This window comes from Archocentrus centrarchus, chromosome 7, assembly GCF_007364275.1.
Source record: "Archocentrus centrarchus isolate MPI-CPG fArcCen1 chromosome 7, fArcCen1, whole genome shotgun sequence".
Classification (NCBI taxonomy): Eukaryota; Metazoa; Chordata; class Actinopteri; order Cichliformes; family Cichlidae; genus Archocentrus; species Archocentrus centrarchus.
The window spans coordinates 29,010,191-29,032,214 of record NC_044352.1 but is presented as its reverse complement, the minus strand read 5'-3'; the positions used below and the strand labels follow the sequence as shown (position 1 = coordinate 29,032,214).

General features: G+C 40.3%; 2 protein-coding genes across 11 annotated transcripts; one reads left to right on the top strand and one right to left on the bottom strand.

Moving 5' to 3' along the window:
- Positions 1 to 853: 853 nt before the first annotated feature.
- sike1 (suppressor of IKBKE 1) lies at positions 854 to 5,036 on the bottom strand. The gene is made up of 5 exons (XM_030733837.1): positions 4,587 to 5,036; positions 3,992 to 4,097; positions 3,762 to 3,904; positions 3,528 to 3,641; positions 854 to 1,848 (listed from the first exon to the last, which is right to left on the bottom strand). Exons 1-5 carry the CDS (start codon positions 4,743 to 4,745, stop codon positions 1,726 to 1,728), a joined length of 645 nt encoding a protein of 214 aa, XP_030589697.1. The 5' UTR covers positions 4,746 to 5,036; the 3' UTR covers positions 854 to 1,725.
- Positions 5,037 to 7,182: 2,146 nt separating this feature from the next.
- On the top strand, positions 7,183 to 22,016 carry csde1 (cold shock domain containing E1, RNA-binding). 10 transcript variants are annotated; one of them, XM_030733455.1, is made up of 23 exons: positions 7,183 to 7,312; positions 9,661 to 10,377; positions 12,682 to 12,870; positions 13,459 to 13,657; positions 13,779 to 13,888; positions 14,615 to 14,701; positions 15,082 to 15,179; positions 15,259 to 15,340; positions 15,782 to 15,910; positions 16,038 to 16,163; positions 16,301 to 16,516; positions 16,658 to 16,828; positions 16,913 to 17,077; positions 17,247 to 17,258; positions 17,484 to 17,501; positions 18,281 to 18,388; positions 18,628 to 18,806; positions 18,911 to 19,023; positions 19,147 to 19,266; positions 19,355 to 19,533; positions 19,692 to 19,855; positions 20,019 to 20,151; positions 20,412 to 22,016. In XM_030733455.1, the coding sequence occupies exons 3-23, from the start codon at positions 12,712 to 12,714 to the stop codon at positions 20,457 to 20,459; spliced, it is 2,616 nt and encodes an 871-aa protein (XP_030589315.1). In that variant the 5' UTR covers positions 7,183 to 7,312; positions 9,661 to 10,377; positions 12,682 to 12,711; the 3' UTR covers positions 20,460 to 22,016. The 10 variants fall into 10 exon arrangements, with proteins under 10 accessions (XP_030589315.1, XP_030589313.1, XP_030589310.1 ...); XM_030733453.1 differs by having other exon boundaries at positions 13,779 to 13,945; positions 16,658 to 16,798; XM_030733450.1 differs by having other exon boundaries at positions 13,779 to 13,945.
- The last annotated feature ends 8 nt before the right edge of the window (positions 22,017 to 22,024 follow it).

Here is a 22,024-nt window from a genome sequence, read left to right as displayed (position 1 = left end):
AAAATATCAACTTTTATCGACTTAGTGTTATTGAGAGAGTCTATGTTAAGTCGAAAAAATTTTTAAAAAACGCAATATAACCCTTTTACGCCTTTGAAACCTGAAAGCAGCATTAAAACCTCGCAAACCTCGCGATGGGTTGTACCCAAATAACTTAGTGCCGCCATCCCGCGGTAAAGAGAAGATTATCCCAAACAAGAAGTCATTCTCATTAAGGTTTATAGTATGCAGAGGTGGCAAAAGTACAGACATTCTGTACTCAAGTAGAAGTGCAGATACTTGTGATAAGAAATACTAAAAAAAAAAAAATACAGGCTCTGAAATGTACTCAAAGTAAGAAAGCAAAAGTAGCTCTTTGGAGGATATTTCTACCAGCTATTTTTGTGCAAAGCTAACTGAAACTTTATATGAATAACAAAATAATATACAAATGAACCCAAACTTTATTTCAATCTAAATTCTAATTCTAATGAATGTACTCAGCTTGAACACTTGTGTAGAACATGAGCTGATAGAAACGCTGGATTTCAAAGTACCTGCAACAACATGTCACTCTCCTTATGGTCACTCTGTAGCACTAGATGCTGAAGTGCCCCGACCACAACTTACGTACATCTGTACCAAAATCACCATTCCAGATCGTTCTGGTCCACTTTAAGCCCTGGGTACGGTGCTGTAAATGATGCATAAATGATGTGGTTTTGCCTCTTTCATCTCTTTGCATGCGATAAGCCCTGATGATGGCCACACCAATAGGGTTGTCTTATGTGCTGATGTTCCCTCCATTCAGACTCGGCTCAGTGTGATGTTTGAAAATGCTCAGTGACAAAACTAAACCCACACTCAAACATGCTGTTTTGTATAGCAAACTTTCTGAGTGAAGTTTAATTTGACACAAATCAGTACACTGTCATGAAGTCATCTTAATAACACAATTTCCTGAGATGACAAAATACAGCTTCTGACAACATACAGTGCACAAACGTGGTATCGATTTACACAAAAAACTTGGCATGTACTGAAAGTGGTACCACTAATAAAGATGTGCCATTAGCTGGTACACAATACTCTGAATCTGGAAACTGTACAACTTGTGTCTAACACAGAATTAAGGTACTAAAACATGAAAACCATGTTATATATGTTGAGACTGTCAAACATGTCACACCCAAAACATTACAATAAGATACAAAGGTTCCACTGTTACTCCTCAGCAGGCAAACTATAAAACAGCCAAAAGTTCTCGTATTGGCAGCAAACACAGCCTCTTATATGGTGTGAACTACAAGTTGGCTTCTTGATTTCAAGTGAACTCAAAGGAGGGTTGGTTATGAGCGCTTTACTCACTGTGAGAATGTGTGTGTGTGTGTGTGTGTGTGTGTGTGTATGTGTGAAGAGCAAAGGGGCACCAAAGAGGTAGAAACTGTATCCTTGGAGATTAAAAGTGTCTTTGGCTAAAAACAAAAGAAATCCCCTTTGCTTTTACTGCCATTGCTCCAGTACATGTGTGTGTGTGTGTGTGTGTGTGTGTGTGTGTGTGTGTGTGTGTGTGTGTGTGTGTGTCACGAGTGATAACCAAGACCCTTCATGATGGACTGCATTTAATTGTATGTAAAAAAATAAAATAAAATAAAAATATCAATAATGTGGTGGTGAGCACAGGAGAGGACACCGATAAGTCTCCTGCTCCTGTAGATCTTCTATTCATCCCAACCACGGTTCAGGTCACTCGGTGGACTCTGGCAGAGGAGACTGCTCTCCTGTGGCTAGTGGCTGGTTAGTTTCATCTCTCGTCTTCACAGAGCTCTTGCTGATGGCCAGGAGATCTCGCAGCTCCCTGTTCTCAATCTGAAGGAAAAAAAAATGTTCAGTATAAAAAAAATATATCATCAGGTGCTTACCAGGTTCTAAAATGATCTGAATATAGACTCAGATGAACAATAACACATGACATATAACACCATGTTATTATTTATTTAATAAAACTAAGTGAAAATGCAGAAGCTGCATATGGAAAAACTAAGCACACCCCATGATTCAGTAGTTTGTACAACGGCCTTTAGCAGCAGCCACCTGAAGTGATTGTTTTCTGTATGACTTAATTAGTCTCTCACATCATTATGAAGGAATTCTGGCCCACTCTTCTAAGGTCCCACCACAGCTTTTCAATCAAGTTGAGGTCTGGACTTGGATCATTGCAGCACCTTGATTCTTTGCTTTTTCAGCCATTTTATTGTAGATTTGCTGGGGTGCTTGGGATCATGTCCTGCTGCATGACTCAGTTTGGGCCAAGCTATCAGACAGATGGCCTCATATTTAACTCTGAAATACTTTGGTATGCAAAGGAGGTAATGGCTGACTCAAAGACTGCATGGTGTCAAGGTCCCATGGCTGCAAAACACCACCACCACCCACCGTGCTGATACGCTGTGTTTGGTTTTCTCCAAATTTGGTGCTGTGAATTGCGGCCAAACTTGGTCTCATCTGTCCAAAGGACTTTGTTCTAGAAGTCTTGTCTTTGCAACTTTGCAAGCCTAAGCTGTGATGCTCTGTTTGTTTTTTAGAGAGAAGCAGCCATACTTGTTCACTGTTCTTCTAAATGTTCTGTCATGAACTTTAACATGCTGACCGAGGCCTGTACAGTCTGAGATGTAGCTCTTGGGTTTTTTGCCATTTCTCAGCATTGCAGTCTGACCTTGGGGTGACCTTGTTAGAACCTCCAGTCCAGGAAGATTGGAAACTGTACTGAATGTTTTTATTTATTTTAAAATACATAGCTGGTACTGTTTGGATAATCATCCTTTTCAATAAAATTTACAGTTGGTAATGTATCTAGGGAGTTCACAAAAGGTCACTACAAAGGTGCTGCCATAAGAAAGTTAACCAGCTTGTTTAAAAGCCCTCTTCTAACCCTTTTCCTCCAACATGGATCAATTTCAATTTTATTTTGCACACCTAAATTGAAATTGAAAATATTGAAAGACTTTTTTAGCTGATTGAGATGAGCTGTAGTCATGATTATGAATGCAGAAATATAATGATATAGGTGCCACTGTGATTCAGCCTGTGACACATTAAAGACATTACAGACACTGACGATGCACAGCCCATGTGACTGTCCAAAAAAACCAACCAGCATGCTCCTGGTGTGATTTGCTGCCTTTCCGTTTGGACACTGAATCCTAACCAATTCACTAAAAACTGGATACTAGCTGACAACCCAGCTCTCAGGTAATTTTGACACAGACAATGTCTGAGGTCTGTGGTAAATCACAGACACACAAGTGCAAATGGTCCATTTGGGACTTTCATAGAGAGATACAAAAACAGCAGAGTAGCCCAGCAGTTCCCCCAGAGACAAACACGATGAAGAAACTGGCTGAATTCAAATCATTTATGGCTTTTTGATCTTTATGGATGAATGTGTGGAACTTAAAAAAAACAAAAAACAAAAAACAAAAAAACACAGACACACTTGGTTTGAGGGTTTCATATGCATTGTGTCTATGTATAACTGTATTTCTCACCTCTAGTTGAGCGAGCCTCTCTCGAACAGAGCAATAATGCTGATCATCCACCTGCACTGCTCTTCTCATCACCTGGCCCATCTCGCATATCCGCTCCACCTGGTTCTGCACTTCCTGGAGAAAAGTTGGAAATCAAGGGATTTTTTTTTTTTTTTTTAAACTGTGCATCTAAATCACTTTTAATCCTAACCCACAATGTGTGAGCATGTAAAAAAAAATGCAGTGCTGGTGTACTTTGGCATGGTCCTCATGGAGGCTGAGCACAGGTCTGGTGTCCAGCTCCTTCTTTGCCATCATCAGCTGGAGCATCTGCTTGCGATACCGACCCATGATCAACTCGAGCGCGTACTGGTGTTCTTCAAGAGACAGCCATAGTTCTGCAAAGACAGTCATAAAGAGTGTAAGCACCGGTATGGAACACCAGCCATTCAGAGAGCAGAATCAATTTTGGGTTTTTTTTTTACCTTTATTCTCTCGCTGCAGTTCCTTGATTTGAGTGTTTTCCTGAGTCAGAAGTACATGAGGTTTGTATTTCGTGAGCTCCTGAATCTCTGAACTGTCATCTGTGTGCTAAGAGAAAGGAGCAGAAGAAGAAACAGATAAGCAACAGCGAAGCTTCTTGAATTACTTTTTTAAAACAGATGATCGGTATTGCAGTCCTGCGGCCAGTACAGATATAGGGCTAGGTAAGGCAGTTTCTAAGTTTACACTTATGAAGCAGAACAGATGAACACATACAAAATCACCCCATAATGACATCATTCACGTCAATAAGAGCTTTAGACGATCCTGCTGATAGTAAGACCCTCTAATTTACAGAGACCATCAGAAATGAAGCTTTAATTCTTGAGCGAAACAGAAAGAAATGGTTTGTGATTGGACATCTAGTGCCAACGCCATACACAAACATGATCTTAGGTAGTCTCGGAAAATACCCCAAGGTGTGCGCCTTTAGCGTGATGTTAGCGAAGACGGATCACGAAAACGTATACTAGACTGGTAAAACTTGCTTTGAGTAGTGCAGCTTTTCATAAACGTCAGCTATATACTCGTGCTTACCTTGTCTGGAAGAGCATTTCCCACTTCCCTCATGCTCTGTACTCTCTGACTCAGGGCCCCGGACTGCTCTATCAGTCCCTCGGCGGCTGTGTCGTGCTCTTTTAGCCTTTCGAGAAGGGTCCGAGCATCGGCCAGCACTTTTTCTAAAGTGCAGGCCATTTACTGGAAAGTGACAACTCTTTTAGTGTAACGTAAACAAGCTACTTTAAAACACCAGCCAGTCAAGCAAAAAACACCTCGCAGCGGCTGCTTACATGGGCTACATAACCTTAGCCGAGGTAGTTCGGTGCCAATATAGCAACATATATATTCTTTCTGTTTCGGGACCTAGCTAATGTTGTGTCGGTAAACGGTAAAAGTACCGGACACACAAACAAAAATATTGTGTTGCCAAGGCTGACGTTTCCGTATTAAACTAAATGCTAGCGACGCTTCCGCTTTCCTCTTATCCTTTTGGGTTTACTGACGAATTGTCAAACCAACCTAGAGTCGCCCCCTACTGGGGTGGAGTGTAGAGCAAACAACCAAAAGGGGGAGAATATCTACCAAGCTTGTACTTTGTCCCTGATTCACTGTGGAAAAAAGTATGGACATTTCATCAGAAACTTTTGATAAACAACAAAATGAGAGATGTCTCCTTTAAACTGTTACATAGAATTTATCCCACTAATCAATACATGATGAAATATGTTAAAACAATAGACCCCAACTGTAAGTTCTGTAAAGAACGGTCAGAAACAATCAGTCATCTATTTTGGAATTGTTGCATCACAAGAAAATTTTGGAAAGACTGTAATAACTTTATAAATTGTAATATTGATTCTAAATTTTCACTAAGGTATGAACACATTATTTTTGGTTTTCATGGAAAGAATACAAATGCAAACAAAAGACTAACAATTAATCTAATTATTATATTTGGTAAATTTCATATCCACAAATGTAAATTTTCTTCATCTTCACCCTTTTTTACAGTTCTGGTTAAGGAAATAGAATTGTACTTATCCTCTATTTACAAGAGTACAAACAAAAAAGCTATAAACACTTATGAATGCTGCAAGTCACTGAATGTTTTTAATTTATTGTAATCTTTATAATATCTGCTTTTTGTTTTTGTGCCAATGTATTTACTTCAGAAGACTATACCCGTGGCATATTTTATTTCTCTTCCTGTGTTCTGTTCCTAATTCTATCCTTGTTTTTCCTTTTGTCAACAAGTTGTGTCTTTAATAAAAAAAAAAAAAATCTGAAAAACTGAAAAAAAAAAAAAAAAAAAAAAATCTACCAAGCTTGTTCATCTTTAGAATATATTTACTAGGGGTGGGACTCGATTAAAAAAATTAATCGAATTAATTCGAAGCTTTGTAATTAATTAATCGAAATTAATTGCATTTTAATCCCATTTTAATATTTAACATGAGAAATATTAATTTAAGTTTGGTTGATGAATACATAAGCTTAAACTTCAAAATTTTATTTTCCCACCAGTCTACTACACAGACCAACGAAGGGCGGAAGTGCTCCTGTGATAAGCAAACTCCTGAAATTAAAGTTAAGCTTCATAACTGGATAGTTTTAGTCAACATTAATGTCTCACTTAATATAGTTGGAAATTAATCATTCGCTCAGCTGTATTCCTTGATGTTGTTATGCTGGTTTTAACAGCTTATTTTGAATAAAGACTTAAAATTAAACCACAAAAAGGAGCAAAAGTTCGTTCTTCGTTTAACCAGCTGCTTTTCCACAGCTGTGCTTCACACTCACGTTTGCTAGGCGACATGAGCTACGCAGAGGTGACGGCAGGCGACGCTGATCTGAAGGATAGCCTCTCACTTCCAATCTTTGCGGGATTCGTGGGCTGCGAAGGACCCAGTCTACGTGGGCCGGGTCCTTCAAAGGATGCGGCCCCTGAATTTGGACATTGTGCGTCGATATAATCTGTATGCCGGGAACTCGTGCACTCGAGAAACGTTCCACGGTGCAAAGTGCGATTAAAATGCGTTAAAATTTTTAATTCGTTAATTTCCCCGTAATCAATCAATCGAAATTAACGCGTTAAAGTCCCACCCCTAATATTTACATAACGCAAAGCGTCTCCTTAAAAAAATAAAAAAAAGATGTCGTTTCTTCATTGGTCAACAGCTGGATGATAAACGAATAAACAGTCACCAACAATTTGAGCGTCATTTTAAATATTGTTATAATTTGAAGTATTTTTAATAAATATAAAATACTTAATACTAATAAGCATACTAATATCAGATGATTTCAAAGTGTGTGAAGGTTTGAAATGAGAAGCAGTGATGCATAATGTTACATTTTTCCCACGTTGGATTTTTGCGCAACGCATAGTCTCAGAAACAAACTCTCCTGTGTGAAGAGAAAACGCACCTACTGAGTTTAGGTATCTACTAAATGGCATGGTATTATTATTTTTATTTTATTAATTTATTTATTTCTGGAACCCGACTGGATGACTCTTACGTGCCTATTTTCCAGCCTAGCGAGCAATATAGATGAAATGTAAACGTTATTATAACGCAAGAGTCTCCCATGTCCCTTTGCGGCACAAAGGCGGTTCACCATCAACACCTCCACTCGCTACTCTTCGCTTCAGGATCTTTGGTTAACCTCTCATCAAATATCGCGATAGCCGCCTCCTTGTCACTACGCAATGTGCCGTGCTGCTTTTAGCGGCGCTGGTGACAGTGCTGAAAGCTGTTGGGGTGAGTTTTTAATATATATCCTGTTAAGTAGGACAGTTAAAACGTGTATTTTCAGTGTATTTATAATATGTTTACTTCTTTGTTGCGTGAGTACTTAGGAGGGAATTGGTTATTGAGCGTTCGGTGGTACGCGCAGCTCGGGCCTGGGTGGGGGCTGTTTCTGCTCAACATAAATCACACAAGGGCCGAGGAGCGCAAAGGCATGCTAAGCTAGCTAGCTAGCTAGCTAGCTAGGGCCACTGTTAGCTGCTTAGCGCTGTGATGGCCCAGTTACTCAACCCAAGGTATAAATAAACAAGCGTGTGATGTTGTTTCTAAAGCTTATTAGAGTCTGTTAATGAAGCAGCACCCGTGTAAAGTGGATGCGGTGCACTTCAGAGACAAAGACGGCATCTGAATAGAAATGAGCACGAGGCTTCTAACTAGCTTCTTTGTTGTTCCCCCTCCTCGTGCCGTTAGCTCCGATAACGTTATTCTTCTGCTATCGACTTAAGCAGAGAATAAACTGGGTTTAACGTATCCACAATTGACAGGAAAGGAAAATTAGTATAAGCAGAACTACTTGTTAGGTCTGGTTCTACTGTCGGCAGTCACTTCAGTGTTGTGTCCTGAACTCTTTTGTCCGTTTAGCCCTGATAGCCCGTGCTGCAGGGCTACAAAACGTTTCCTTTATAATACGACTGCTAGTTACAGACTCGCTTTGTAACCAGCCCCGGTTAAGTTCATACAAAGTCTGTGTATTTTAGATTTAATAGCGAACATTAAACATGAATTTGAAGCAGAAATGTAAATGCTGTGTCCAACTAACGTGAACCATTTAACTATTATTAGTAAACTTTCTGTTCAGAGACTCCACGCTGCACGGCATTTAAATCATTCAGTGATTACAAAATAACAGAATGCCTTTTAGTTAACTAAATGACCCTGAATTTCTTCCCTCCAAGTGTTGCTAAAGCCCGGGTAGCATCGGCGAAATGTTAATCTGCCAGGCTTTGTTTGTCCACACAAGGTCATCAAGAGATATTTAACTGCTGTTGTACGGGTTACTTTGTTTAATGAGCAGCAAAGAGCGAAAGTGACGCACAAACGATGTTTTTAGCTTTGTCGTATGTTGTGAAATTGAGTGGTTGGACGTGACGTTTGCGATGGCGTCGCATACCGCAGCGTGCTGGGTCAGGCCGTGTCGGCTGTTCCAGCTGAGGATAGCGGATTGCTGAGAAGTCACATGGTGGTTCCTGTCGGGGCAGCTGTTTTGTTTGCCCAGAGCAAAGACTATCGTTTAATAACTGTACTATCATTAGATGTATCTTTCCCACTCTTGTTAAATTAACAAAATATAGTTTGATCCTAATTAATTCTGTTTAAAGTGGCCAGTCGCTGCTGGTTGTCTTGTGGGTGAATTTTTTTTTTTTTTTTTTTTTTTTTTTTTTCCCTGCATCTCGAAAAGGAGAAAAAATGGGGAGCAGATAGTTTCCACAGAAGCTGTCTTCAGTTCCAGGCTCATAACCTTTAATACACTTACCCGACCAACCTTGTGATTACTGCCTTCTCTGTAATACTCCTAGAATATACAGTGTCAGTTTGATCAAGGGTTCCAAATATACACAAAGGTAGCTATTTTTCATTTTTATATTTGTATATGAAGCCCTTTCAAAAATGTCATGCCTTCTGAGCCTTTTTACAACTTCATATTTTAACCCACTGGGATGTAGGAAGGGAGATGTTGCAACATAGTCACAGCAGAATAGATATCATGTGTCCTGGGTTGGCTCAGCCATCTTGTTTTCAAAGCAGGGTATTTAGGTCAACAACATCCTACTCTTATGTACTGATGAAGGTTACGTTGTGAGTTTCTGACAACATTTAGGAGAAATCCGGACATAGTACAACACTTTATTCATCTGGATTGCCAGATTAGCCCCACACTGAAATGTGTAGTGGTGTGCAGAACATTCGGGAGGCCGAATGATGAAACAGAAGGCCTTAGTCTGAAATGTTGCCATAAATAACAGCCTGAACTGAAGGTATGCACAAGGACTTGTTGATCCACAGCACTTGTCAGCTGCCTAGCATTGTATCTAGAGGCATTTGAGGAAAGCTTATTTTGGTACTTGAGTGGGGGGTAAAGAATCAGATGTTCTCCAAAAACTTCAGGCCACTGGCGCTTGGGGTTTTTAGTGATTTTTATTTATTTTTTCATGTGACAGAATAGTGTAATTACATTTCTCTGCCTCATTCCAGACTCATGGAGCCCTCGGGCCTTTATGTGTTTTACCTAAATTTATGTCTGGGGAGTAGAAGTGATAAGTTTTCATCATCTTTTCCCTTTTTTTCCCCCCTTCCAACAGTATGAAGTGAAACAGAACTGAATTTTGTACCATCCGCAACTGCTTCAAGTTCAGATCACATCAAAGAAACTGAAGACAAACCTACCAAAACAAAGCTGCAACACTGAAGAAGCGTAGGGGGGAAAAAAAAAAAGGATCACTTCAAGGATTTAAACACAAGAAGTAACCAAATCCTGAAACGACCAAAGAATACACACATCAGTCCAACTGAGAAGTGGAAGAGAAGCAATCTTGCGCCCAAGCATATTCTGAGAAGACCATAATTGATCTGAAACCAGAAGTTTGTGCCTACTCAACAGCTTTGACAAAGCACACGTCCCAACGCTGCTCCTAGCCCTCCTCATCCTCACTACACCGCCGACTCACCACCGGGGTGTGGAGTGGGCTGCTATCTGCTAGGTTTTTTTTTGTTTTTGTTTTGTTTTTTTCTTTTTCCCCACCCCCATAGTTCCCCTCCCCATTTTTCCCTCCTCCTTTTTCTTCCTTCTGTTTTTTTTTTCTCTAAGCAGTGTTTTTGCACCTGCATTTGCCTTTTGTTTTGTTGTTGCTCTAGATTTCTGTCCCTCCTTTTGTTTGTTTTTTACTTTATGCAACGATCTAGAACTTGTGCCAGAAACTGTAACGTGTGCGTGTTCAACTGTGTGTGTGAAGAGGTCCAGAAAAACTGCTAATTCATCAAAATCCTGAGAAGTGTCACACACAAGGCAACTAATAAAGGTAGGTCTCAAGTCAGTTGAAGCCCTTCATAGTGTGAGACCTTTTGTGTTAAGGACAGCTGTAAATTTACTACTGATTGTCTTATGTTTTCTGAATTTCTTACCCACATTATTAGTAGTATTGCCCTCTGTGGGATTTAAATATTGAGATCAAAACTGCTGTCTCGGTTCAGAATCTGTATTTGGTAGATGCCTTTTTCTTTTTTTCCTTTTTTTCTTTTTTTAACACTTTGCCTTGATTCACACATGCTTAAACAGATTGTGTAACACCTATTTCACATTCAGCAGCTGCACTGTTTTGGGGCAGCATTGCAGAGGTTGTAGTCTTTACTATCTCTAAACACAAATAATAGTGTTTGCCTTTGTTTGAATAAGCCAGTCCAGCTTTGACAAATCTTGAAACTGCATCACTTTGACATCTAAATTTATTTTTATAAGGCAGTGTTTTGTTATTGTTTGCAGTAGCAATTTCCACAGATGATGGCTACTGCAGTGCTTTGTTAGAAATGAATCTTTTATATTTATTGCTTTTTGCATGTGAGAACACACCCTTTTTGTGGAATGAGTGCATTAAGTGATACTTAATGTAAATTTGATTGTAATTAAAATTTAGATTTCCTCTCGGTGACCTCTACATTGCCCTTTGCTAAAGATAACGCTTCTGAAAACTTGAAAGAAGCCAGTAGAACTGAGCCACCACCACCTCCAAATACTTGAACTGGTCATTCAGTTTTGTTGGAAAATTGTTTACTTGCCTTCCCTTACCCAGCCCACACTCTTCCCATTCTGTCGTTCAGGCCATATCGTCCCTATTTTTTGCCTTTTGTACCCTCTCTGGGGATTAAAGCCCACAGCTATTTTCCTTCTGTTTGTGACACTTGGCACATTGGCTGACCTGCCTTACCTATTATGTTTGTTCCTCTCTTCACCCTTGCAGACATCCAGCGGTGTATCATTGGGTGGTTATATAAGAATAGTACTTAACATTCAAGCAAAAAAAATTAATAGTTCAGCAAGTGCTCAAGCAAGTTTTGTTCAAGTTTATGGGAAAATATGGGCAGTCCCTGGAAAGGCTTTGTTGAGTTTACCTTGCCTGCGTCGCCACCCACCGCGTTTGTTAGCGCTGACCTGAGCAGCACCTCCCCTGTCGGACTCAGCCTGTCGCCATATGGCCGATCCGTAAGTTTCACCTTCCCGCCTTTCTACGTGCCCCACCCCATCGAGCAACCCATCCACCCACCTTGCCCCGCATCTTTGCTGTGAATGGCCTAACTTCTTTCATTCTTTCAGGCTCCCAAGACTAGCCTCTACTCAGTTATTTTCTTACAGGGTGAGGGGCGTTCTGCCGATTAGACTGGAGAAATCTGATGTAAACACGTTTTGTTTTGGGGGTTTTTGGGGGGTTTTTTCCTTCTCATTTTTACTTTGATCAAAATCGGGAAGGGTAAAAAGAGGACAGTGACTCTGGCAAATCAAGTTGGACAACATTAATGCTTGTACATAACTGCACTCAAAATCCAGCAACACAAATGCATGCAAAGGTATACGCTAGTTGGTCCTCAGGAAAACTGAAAATTGATTTAAGTGGCTGGTATTTACAGTACTCACCCATCAGCATTGGACTAAAACCCTTCATTCTCTTTGAGACCTCCATATATGTATTGTCTTGCATCATGAGGAGCTCATTGTGATAGTTGCAGGACAGGGCCTAACAAGAGGCTGCTCTGGGACCCCTGCCTTCCTCCCCATAACTCATAATCCATCACCAACTTTCTATCCACTGTAGATGCTCCGCTCTTTGACCTGTCATTTACATTTTCTGATTCTCCATCTTTTACCTTTTTTCCTTTATTTTAAATTGCAGCACTGCACTTAAACCACTTTCCCTAGACAGTCTGTGCCAAGAAGTTTGCCTGTTTCTTTTTTTTTTCTTTTTTAATCTTGTTAGTGTCCAGGTTGCTTCCTCTGTAGAGCCATTCCTGTTTGCGATGCTGTAGCATTATCAGGCTCTTGGTAGCGCTCAATATACTGCTCCCTTAAACATGAGGTTTTCAAGGTTGTAGACCCCTATTTTCTGAGTGACCTGATGGTTTTTCTGCCTGGTCTTGTTCATGGTTTGAGTATTGGTGGTGGTTGTGATGAATATTATCTAGTCCGTTGCTGTGACATTGTAGATTATATGCTTATGTGGCTGGACTAAAGGGTTCTGTAATACTTCAAGGGAGTTGTGTCTGAGATTACGGGAAAATGTAGGCAGAGTACAAGGTAAATGCTCAATTTCAAAGCTGTTGCCTCCTCTCAACAGCATATCCCAGTCCTGTCCTCAGTGTCAGAAATGGAAAGGGGCTCCTCTGAACCTCCAGTGGCTCGCAACACTGTTTCTACCCCATCTGCTTCTACCGGTCCCATGCCTATCCCCCGTTCCTCCTCCGTCTCTTGCCATCCCCACCCAGGCAGTAAAAAACACAAGCGGACACCCTTGTATCAAAGATCAGTAAGGAGGCAAATCCACTGGTGCCCACGCTGACTTAACCACTCTGTGAGCTGCTGGTGTGTCGTGTGACTTTTGCTAACAGCATGGATGAAAACAAACAACTAGGGTGTCGTGAAAGAATTTGACAAGCAGGGTATTCAGTGATATTCCTATGTAATCACTAGTTGGTTAATGGATAGTGAAACGTTGTGAATGTTTGCCTGTCTAACCAGAACGGTATGAAATTTTGGCACATCTCTGTAAGTTGAATGAGTTCAGTTTAGCTTTAAGTGCATGAGTGACAAGGAAACTCTACAGTGTTGTGATTTGTTTTCTCAGTGGTCTAAATCTGAAATCAGTGTGTCTTAGTCCCACAAGGTTCACATGTAGCTTTACTTTTGCTTCCCCCTCCCCCACACACTCACACTCTCCCTGAAGGTGCTGTATTTGCATGTGTGGTTTTTTTTTTTGTTTTTTTTTTTTTTTTGTTTTTTTTTAAATTAGGTTGGCATCAAACACAGCTGCATCCTCCTCTTTAACCACATGATTATCTACTACTGGTGGCTTTTTTGTTTTTTGCCTTTAACACTTCCCTCTCCTCTTCTCCAGATGAGTTTTGATCCAGGCATGCTCCATAACAATGGGCACACAGCATTTGCCAATGGCTCAGGGCCTGGCATTAGAGAAACTGGTGTGGTGGAGAAGCTCTTGACTTCCTACGGGTTTATCCAGTGCTCCGAACGTCAGGCTCGTCTTTTCTTCCACTGCTCCCAGTACAATGGTAACCTGCAGGAGCTTAAAATAGGAGGTGAGGGTGACTTGCTGAAAAGAAACCTTTTGATTTATTACTGGCTTTATTGAAATGCAGGTTGTACTTGTCATCTGAATTTTGCTAATTTTATTTTCTTTTTGTTTCTCTCTTTCTTTAGATGATGTAGAGTTTGAAGTGTCCTCTGACAGGCGCACTGGCAAGCCCATAGCAGTGAAGCTGCTTAAGATAAAGCCAGAAGTGCTGCCAGAGGAGCGCATCTCGGGCCAGGTGGGGCCAGACCTGCACGCCTATCCCTTTACTGTGCTGCATGGTTATATTCATCCAGTTAAGGAACACCATTTTATTTTTGGTTATGTCCTTGTCTGTCAGCTTAGCTTTTAAAGTGGCCTGTACCTTTTTTCTTTTCCCTTTTTTTTCCCTTGTTTTTGTTTTCGTGGCAAGCACTGTCATTAATATATTGTAAAACATGTTCTCCCTTTAATCCTGCATCTAAATTACATATCAAAAATTTCCATGAACAATTCCAGTACACTTGAAATGAAAACTGGTGTGAGTGTGTGCTGGAGGTGTTGAATGTCTGAACAAATATGTACAAATGATTAGCATAATGTCTTGTTTGACTAAGTGGTGGTGCCCCCCCCCCCCCCCCCCCCCCCCCCAAACACACACACACACTAGTCTTACAAGTACTTGTTGATCTCTTTAACTTGATCAACAGAGGTAGGCAGTAGCATGCCACATGAGACTCTTGTACTTTGCTCATTGGTGATGAGCATAACTGTGTAATGCCATATTATCTTGTAATGGATAGACACAAATTACTCTTCATTTGGAGCTTTTATGCATATGCATTTGTACAATTTGAAATTCAGCCATTTCATCCATCTCATTTCCATAAATATTTCAATTGGGCTGTTTAATTGTTGTGAAAATATAGCCTAACAAAGCAGTGGTTTAATGTCCTCTACCTGCAATTTTCCCCTTTTACTGCAGGTTGTGTCATCAATCCCACTGCATTTGGATGGAAAGTCTGCTCCTGGACAGGTGCCCACTGGCAGTGTCTGCTATGAACGAAATGGGGTAAGATGGGTGGCATGGATTACAGTATGCTTGCTCAGCAAGACGGAGCGTATTAATGTAACCCCACCCCCTCCTACCAGCTCTGGAAGAGTTTGTACAGAAACATTCAGCTAACTTCTTGTATCTGTTGCTTGAGTTTGCTGAGAGCTCACTTGACCAGTACAATATGATTACTTCTGTAGGCAGTGGAAGCCAGTGTTTGCAGGTGTTACCTTTTAGGCACACTAGGTGGCATTGAGTGAATGTAAAATCGTCAGCCTCCACATCACGTGGCTTCCTTTTTCTTTAGCCATTTGCTTTCTTTGTCACTAGTTTTAAGTGTTATTTGGTTTGAGTTAATGGGTGTGAGTTTTCGAACTCACTGCTGTGTCTTTTCACAGGAAGTATTTTACCTTACCTATACTCCCGATGATGTGGAGGGAAATATCCATCTGGACACGGGTGACAAAGTTAGCTTTTATATGGAGACCAATAAGCAGTAAGTGTGCACCTACTGTCACAGTAATGTCCTAAGCAGCTTGCACTTGGTGCTTATGTGTTCCTTGGTGCTGTTTCAGTACTGGTGCAGTCAGCGCTCGTAATATTCAGCTCGTGAAGAAAAAGCAGATGAGGTGCCAGGGTGTGGTGTGCGCTACAAAGGTAAGATCCATTCATAACAGATGTTTTTGTCACCTCCAGAGAGGCAGGAAGACACTTAGAATCACTTTTCCATCATCCATCTGTCTGTCACACTTTCAGCCTTTGAGCTGGAGACGTGTGTTTGCAGCGCTCTTGTTGTTTTTGGTTTTAAAGCAGAATGTCTTTGTGAAAGTTGACAAAACTAAACGAGTTCAGTAGAATAGCTGAATATTTGGTAAACACTAGGATTAGGGTTTGGTATAAATTTGCTTTGGATAGACATAAATCATCCCAGTATATCTAAATGCTGCATGCATGGTTTCACATGTAGAAGAATATTACAATTGTTAACAAATAACATACAAAAACCTCATTTAACCCCCACCCTCCAGCCTCGTTAGGTGTGCTAAGCTAACAGGTCCAACCTGTTATGTTGAACCTTTTTTTTTTTTTCTCTTTCAGGAGGCCTTTGGATTTATTGAAAGAGCGGATGTGGTAAAGGAGATCTTTTTTCACTACAGCGAGTTCAAAGGTGATCTGGAGGCTCTTCAGGCTGGAGATGATGTTGAGTTCACCATCAAAGATAGAAATGTGAGTCCTTTTTAAGGATTTCAGTTCACAAATTCATCACTGAACTTCATTTAGAGCCACTTTTAAACATCTTTGACATCTGTAACTTTTAAAGGATCCGTGTTAATCTGTATGCAACCTTCAATAGGGTAAAGAAGTAGCAACAGATGTGAGGCTCCTCCCTCAAGGAACAGTCATCTTTGAAGATATTAGCATTGAGCAGTTTGAAGGCACCGTTGTAAAGGTCATTCCCAAGGTTCCCACTAAGAACCAGGCAAGTAAATTACAATACAGCAAATTCTATGTAGTAGAAGGAAAGTTTGTCATGTTTAGAGCAGGAAAGGAACTGGCATCTATCAACCAAGAATATACAATATAACTTTAACAGATCTCTAACCTTTGTTTCCACAGAACGACCCTCTGCCAGGTCGTGTCAGTGTAAGGATTGGTTTTGCTGACAAGGAACTGCCGTTTGGCGAGAAGGACACAAAGTCCAAGGTGACCCTTTTAGAGGGAGATCACATACAATTCAATATCTCCACTGATCGCAGAGACAAGCTTGAGAGGGCTACCAACATTGAAATCTTGCCAGACACCTTCAAATTCACCAAGGAGACTCGTGAAATGGTACGAATTGCAGAACAGAAGCTATAAATTGTACTAATTACAGTCTGTAATGACTGCAAGATTAAAAGCGTGATTGATTGGAAAGCTGGTCTACATTTATCGGAAATATTGATTATGGTGCGTCATCAAATCTTCTGCTAGGGGGTGATTGCAGCTATACGTGATGGCTTTGGATTCATTAAGTGTGTGGATCGGGATGCCAGGATGTTCTTTCACTTCAGTGAAGTCCTAGAAGAGGGCCAGCTTCATATCTCAGATGAAGTGGAGTTCACTGTTGTGCCTGTAGGTCCTGTTTATAAGCTTTTCAAAAAAGTATGTATTTCTTATTACCTAAATGGACACATTAAAGTCAGTATTTTTATTTAAAAATGCTAATATAAATGTCATCTTTGCCAGGATATGCTGTCAGCTCAGAGAAACCACGCAGTGCGCATTAAGAAGCTTCCCAAAGGCACAGTGTCTTTTCATATCCAGTCTGAGCAACGTTTTGTGGGTGTAGTGGAAAAGGAAGTTGTTGCAACCGCCGCCAAGAACATCAGTCCCACCAAGGGCAAGGAGAAGGTACCATAATTCACAATTTTAACTAGATCTTTCCATTCCGAACACTACTGTCATAGCCTGTTTCCCAGCATCCCTCATCCTATCCCTCTGTTCAGACTGTGTTTTAGTTCTAATGTTCCTCTTTGCTTTCTCCTTCAATGACCTCCTATTCATGATCCTTGTCGGTTAGAAAAAAGACAAGGTAGGACTGAGAACTTCTGCACGAGGCTACATAAAAATGTGTCACAATTTAACACTGCAGTTATACAAATTATCAGTGTTACCAATTTGTTTGACTAACACCTACTCAAAGACACTTTAGTCATGTAAAATCTAGAAATCCAAATTTGAATTGCAAATAGTCAAGTGAAGGACTTCTCTATTTGCAAGTGTTGCTGTCTAATGGATCTTTCTCTTGCTTTTGAAGGGTAAAGTTGTAGAAAAGGTTAGTCTTGGCTAACTTCTGGCTCACTGGTGTCCTCCTTTACCTCATTGGTTTACAGCATGGTGTTTGATCACCAGTTAATCCTTGGAAATGTGGAATCAGGGTTTCACTGAGTAGTAGGGCTGCACAATTAAGAAAACTGTGGTCAGAAAGCGTGTGTGTGAGCCTGTTGTACTTAGAGGAAAAGTGTATGTGTTTACTGCATCATTTAAATAGCAATTCTTTGGTTCTTAAGAGTTGTAAATGACACTCAATTTTCAATTTAACATCTTTTAACAATTTGCTTAATTTTTTTGCAGTCAAAATAAGACAACTGAAATGGCAACAGAAACGCAGCAACGGACTGAGCAATTTTCTGTAACCTGTTGTTGTGATTATATTATTAAATACCTAGAATTATAACACCAGTAAACTTGATGCTGTGGTTTAAGCGATCACTGCTCCTAATAGTTGAAACTAGAGTAGTGACTGATAATTATGCAGCCCTAAATTCTAGGCTTGTGCTTGCAGTAGATTAGGGTGTGCTGACTAACTAGGCTGCTACAGCATGATGCGTTACACACATTTGTGCCTTACATTACATGATGTAGGTTGTTTGCACATCATCTTCTAATACACAAGTCATAAATCAGTTGATTGAGTTGAGTTCTTCTTAAATTGAAGACATTGCCAGGTTCTTCTCATCTTGTTAAACTGTAACTTTGCAGAGACATTTGGCCAGCACTGCTAATCTTAATTGCAAAGATAATTTAAGTTTGATTTGTTGCCTTCTTTTTCAGGAAGCTGAGGAGGGAGTGATTGCATATGAAGACTGTGGAGTGAAGCTCACTGTTCCATACCATGCTAAGGACCTGGAGGGAGGAAGTCACCCACAGGTTGGGGACAAGGTATCTGAGTGACACTGGTTTATTTTGCTGTGAGGATTACAGAAAATCCTACTTTGTAACTTAAGCTCTTAATAAAGGAATGAGCAGTTACAAAAACTCCTCCTTTTTGGAGGTCTTGTCCCATAGCAAACAGTCTACCACTCTTTTGGAGCTCTGCAGTTTAGTAGCAGCAAGATTGAAGCCTTAAGTTTTTTCTTTTTCTTCTCCCTGTGCAACTTATTCGTGCGTTCGTCCTCCAGGTGGAGTTCTCAATCAATGAAGTGAAGCGAACCGGCCAACAGAGTGCCGTCTCCATCAGGGTCCTCAACCGTAATGCCTCCAGTGCCAAGAGACTGCATGGATTTGTTGCTGCACTGAAAGATAACTTTGGCTTCATTGAGACAGCAAATCATGACCAGGAAATTTTCTTTCATTACAGGTAATGATTTAAGATTGTATCCTTCAGTCAGGATATTCATTTATTAATACCAGGTAGTTCATTTTAGTATCAAATTCTCAAAGACCTTTTTTCTTTTTGTTTAGTGAAATGTGTGGAGACTTGGATAACTTGGAATTGGGCGACACAGTGGAATACACTCTGTCAAAGGGAAAAGGAAATAAAGTCAGTGCTGAAAAGGTTAACAAGGTTGCTGCAGGTATGAAGGATTTCATTCCAGCTGTTTGTGCATGATTTGTTTGTAATGTTTGACTTTGTGTATGTTGGAATGCCTGCAAATAAAAAGTGTATGTGTGTGAAATTCACTGTTTTCTTCTTTTAGTAAATGGAATTGGTGAAGATGTTGGTGGGACGGTGATGACGGGGAAAGTTATCCGTCCTATACGCAGTGTGGACCCCTCACAGACAGAATACCAAGGACTTATTGAACTCTTAGAGGAAGGTCTGTCAGCTTGCGACTCAACATTTAAAGCACATCATTCTATTTGGAGAAAGTAAAATTGACTCCCCTCCCCCTCTATTATTTTCAGGAGGAACTAAAGTACAGAACTATCCATTTGGAATCATGAGTATGGCAAACAAGTGTGATTGTCTGCAGAAAGGAGAACTGGTGAAGTTTCAGGTTTGCACGATACCCCAGACTGGACAGAAGATGGCCTGTAATGTGGTTCCACAGCGTAGAGCTGTGGTGGAGTGTGTTAAAGACCAGGTAGTGTTCAGTTTTGTTTTTCCACCCTCTTCAGTTTCATGATATAAACCTTATTTAGTTACTACAATCTGTCCATTAAGTGGACTACATATTTTAAAACCTAAAGTTGTGATTTATTTTTTGTTTTTGTTTTTTTGTCTCTCTCTCCCCCCCCCCAGTTTGGCTTTATCACATATGAAGTTGGTGATAGCAAGAAACTGTTCTTCCATGTAAAAGAAGTGCAGGATGGTTTGGAGCTTCAGACCGGGGATGAGGTGGAGTTCTCAGTTGTTCTCAATCAACGCACAGGAAAATGTAGTGCCTGCAATGTACGCAGAGTCAGGTAAGAACCAGGACAAAGGGTACAACTTGATCTTTAAATTTATAATGTGAACTGTGGCTGGTATGGTTAACATTTTCCAAGTGTGTAAGGTGGAACACAGTAGGCCTTGACATTGATGTTTTTTGTTTTTTTTTTTTGTTTTTTTTGTTTAAATGTTTTACAGTGAGGGGCCTAAACCAGTGGTGACACCACGTCCTGACCGCCTGGTGAACAGACTCAAGAGTATCACACTTGATGACGCCAGTGCACCTCGCCTGGTCATTGTAAGGCAGCCTCGTGGTCCTGACAATTCAAAGGTACAGTCGGACCTGTAATGATGTGATAAATTTTGCTAAACAGGTTTGCCTAGCTTTTTATAAATGATTTGGGCTAAAATGAATTCAAAGCCAGCCATGTTGTTAATGCACCTAAAATTATTTGCTACAGTTGCCAAAAAAAGAAAAAGCCACTTGGCTGAGATTAAGGGGTTTGAAGTTTTCCTTCCTGAAATCTTCAGACACCATTTTGAGTTTCATTTTATTTTCCGTCCCCATTAAATGTTGTCCTCTCCTCACAGGGCTTCAATGTGGAGCGAAAGACTCGCCAGCCTGGTGTCATAGACTGAGCAGTACAGGACCTATCCCGTTTGGTGTTGGGAGGGATGCTGTGTCAAAAGGCAACAACAGCGGATAAGGGAATATGATTTGACACATGCTTGTACACAAACTCATCCACAAAACATGCGCACACATACAGTAATTGGCATGTGTAATCTTTGTCCCCAGTCTGCAGTGGAACTTTTCTTATTCCACAGTTCCCTGCCTCCCATGTATGATGTACTTGATACAGAGTTCCATGCTGCAGTGTACATGGGGACCTCTGAGTGTGTGTGTGTGTGTGTGTGTGTGTGTGTGTGTGTGTGTGTGTGTGCGTGCGTGTGATGTATCCTAGAATTGATTAGTGTGTAATGGAGGTATTTGTTTCTGAGGACCTTGTCCCTCCCTGGCTGTCTATGTCCTGATCCTCTGCTTTGTCTGGAATTCTGCACCTGTAATCTGTCTGCTAGTTTGACTGGGTGAGCGAGTCTGACCGTTGGCATGTCTCTGAACCTCTGCTTCATATTTGTTCTCCATACTTTTTGCTCCCTTACTGATGGAAGCGTTAATGACATCGCTGTCAGGTTTCCTCTCCTGTATGCTTTCCTACAAAAAAAACGCATAAAGCAAAGCTCGTTTCATAAGGAGGATCATATTTCTGTGCAAGCTTAAACTGAGGATTCTTCTCTGCTCAGTTTTTTTGAGCAGTTTTTAAAATGCTTTATTGAAGTGAAAGCATGGCGCGTGTGTGACGTTCGTGAATGTCAAAGCAGTTAGTCTAATGGGATTTACTTCTACCAATCTGGAGTTGTGAGATACCTTTTTGGTATTCACATGCTCCGCTTGAGCATTTTTTTTTATTTTTTTTATTTTTTTTTCCCCTTCACCCCCCCACAGGTGCAGAATTCCTTGTGGCATCTTATATCTGCAGTTCTTTTATACTTTTTTTTTTTTTTGTTTTTTGTTTTGTTTTTTTGTTTTTTCTTGCACATATTTTGCTTTTTTCCATCAAAACTTAATCTGCTAATATTAAGAATAAGGTGCCTAAAAACTGAAAGCAAAATGAAATAAACACAAAAAAATACAACAAAAAATTAGATGTATCCTCTGATCCCAGCCAACCGCCAAAATATTAAGAACAATCTTAGGGTGGCTTTTTTTTTTTTTTTTTTTTTTTTCTTTTCCTTTTCTAGTAGAAATAATACTGATATGCATCCCAAACCTGTGGGTTGACCTGTATGTAATCTGTGCTTTTTTTTTTTTTTTTTTTTTTTTTTTTCTCCTCCCCTCCCCCCTCCCTTAGTGAAATTTGAAAACTTAAAGTATAATGAAACAAATGTAACTTAAAGTAAAGGGGTGAAGTATTAGAAATTCAGTTTTAAAAACAGCATTAAGAATCAGGAGATCAAGTCTTTGAGCTCCGGAGATGAGCTGGGCGAGCTGTTGTGCCTCTGCACATTAAGTTACAGTCAAAATTAATTTCTCTGGAGCTTACCGGGTTTCAGTTGAACCCCAAACAGAGGTTCTCACGTACTTTTGTTAATGTTCTTGAATGAAACAATTGAATTAAAATTTTATGAAAATCAGGAGTTTT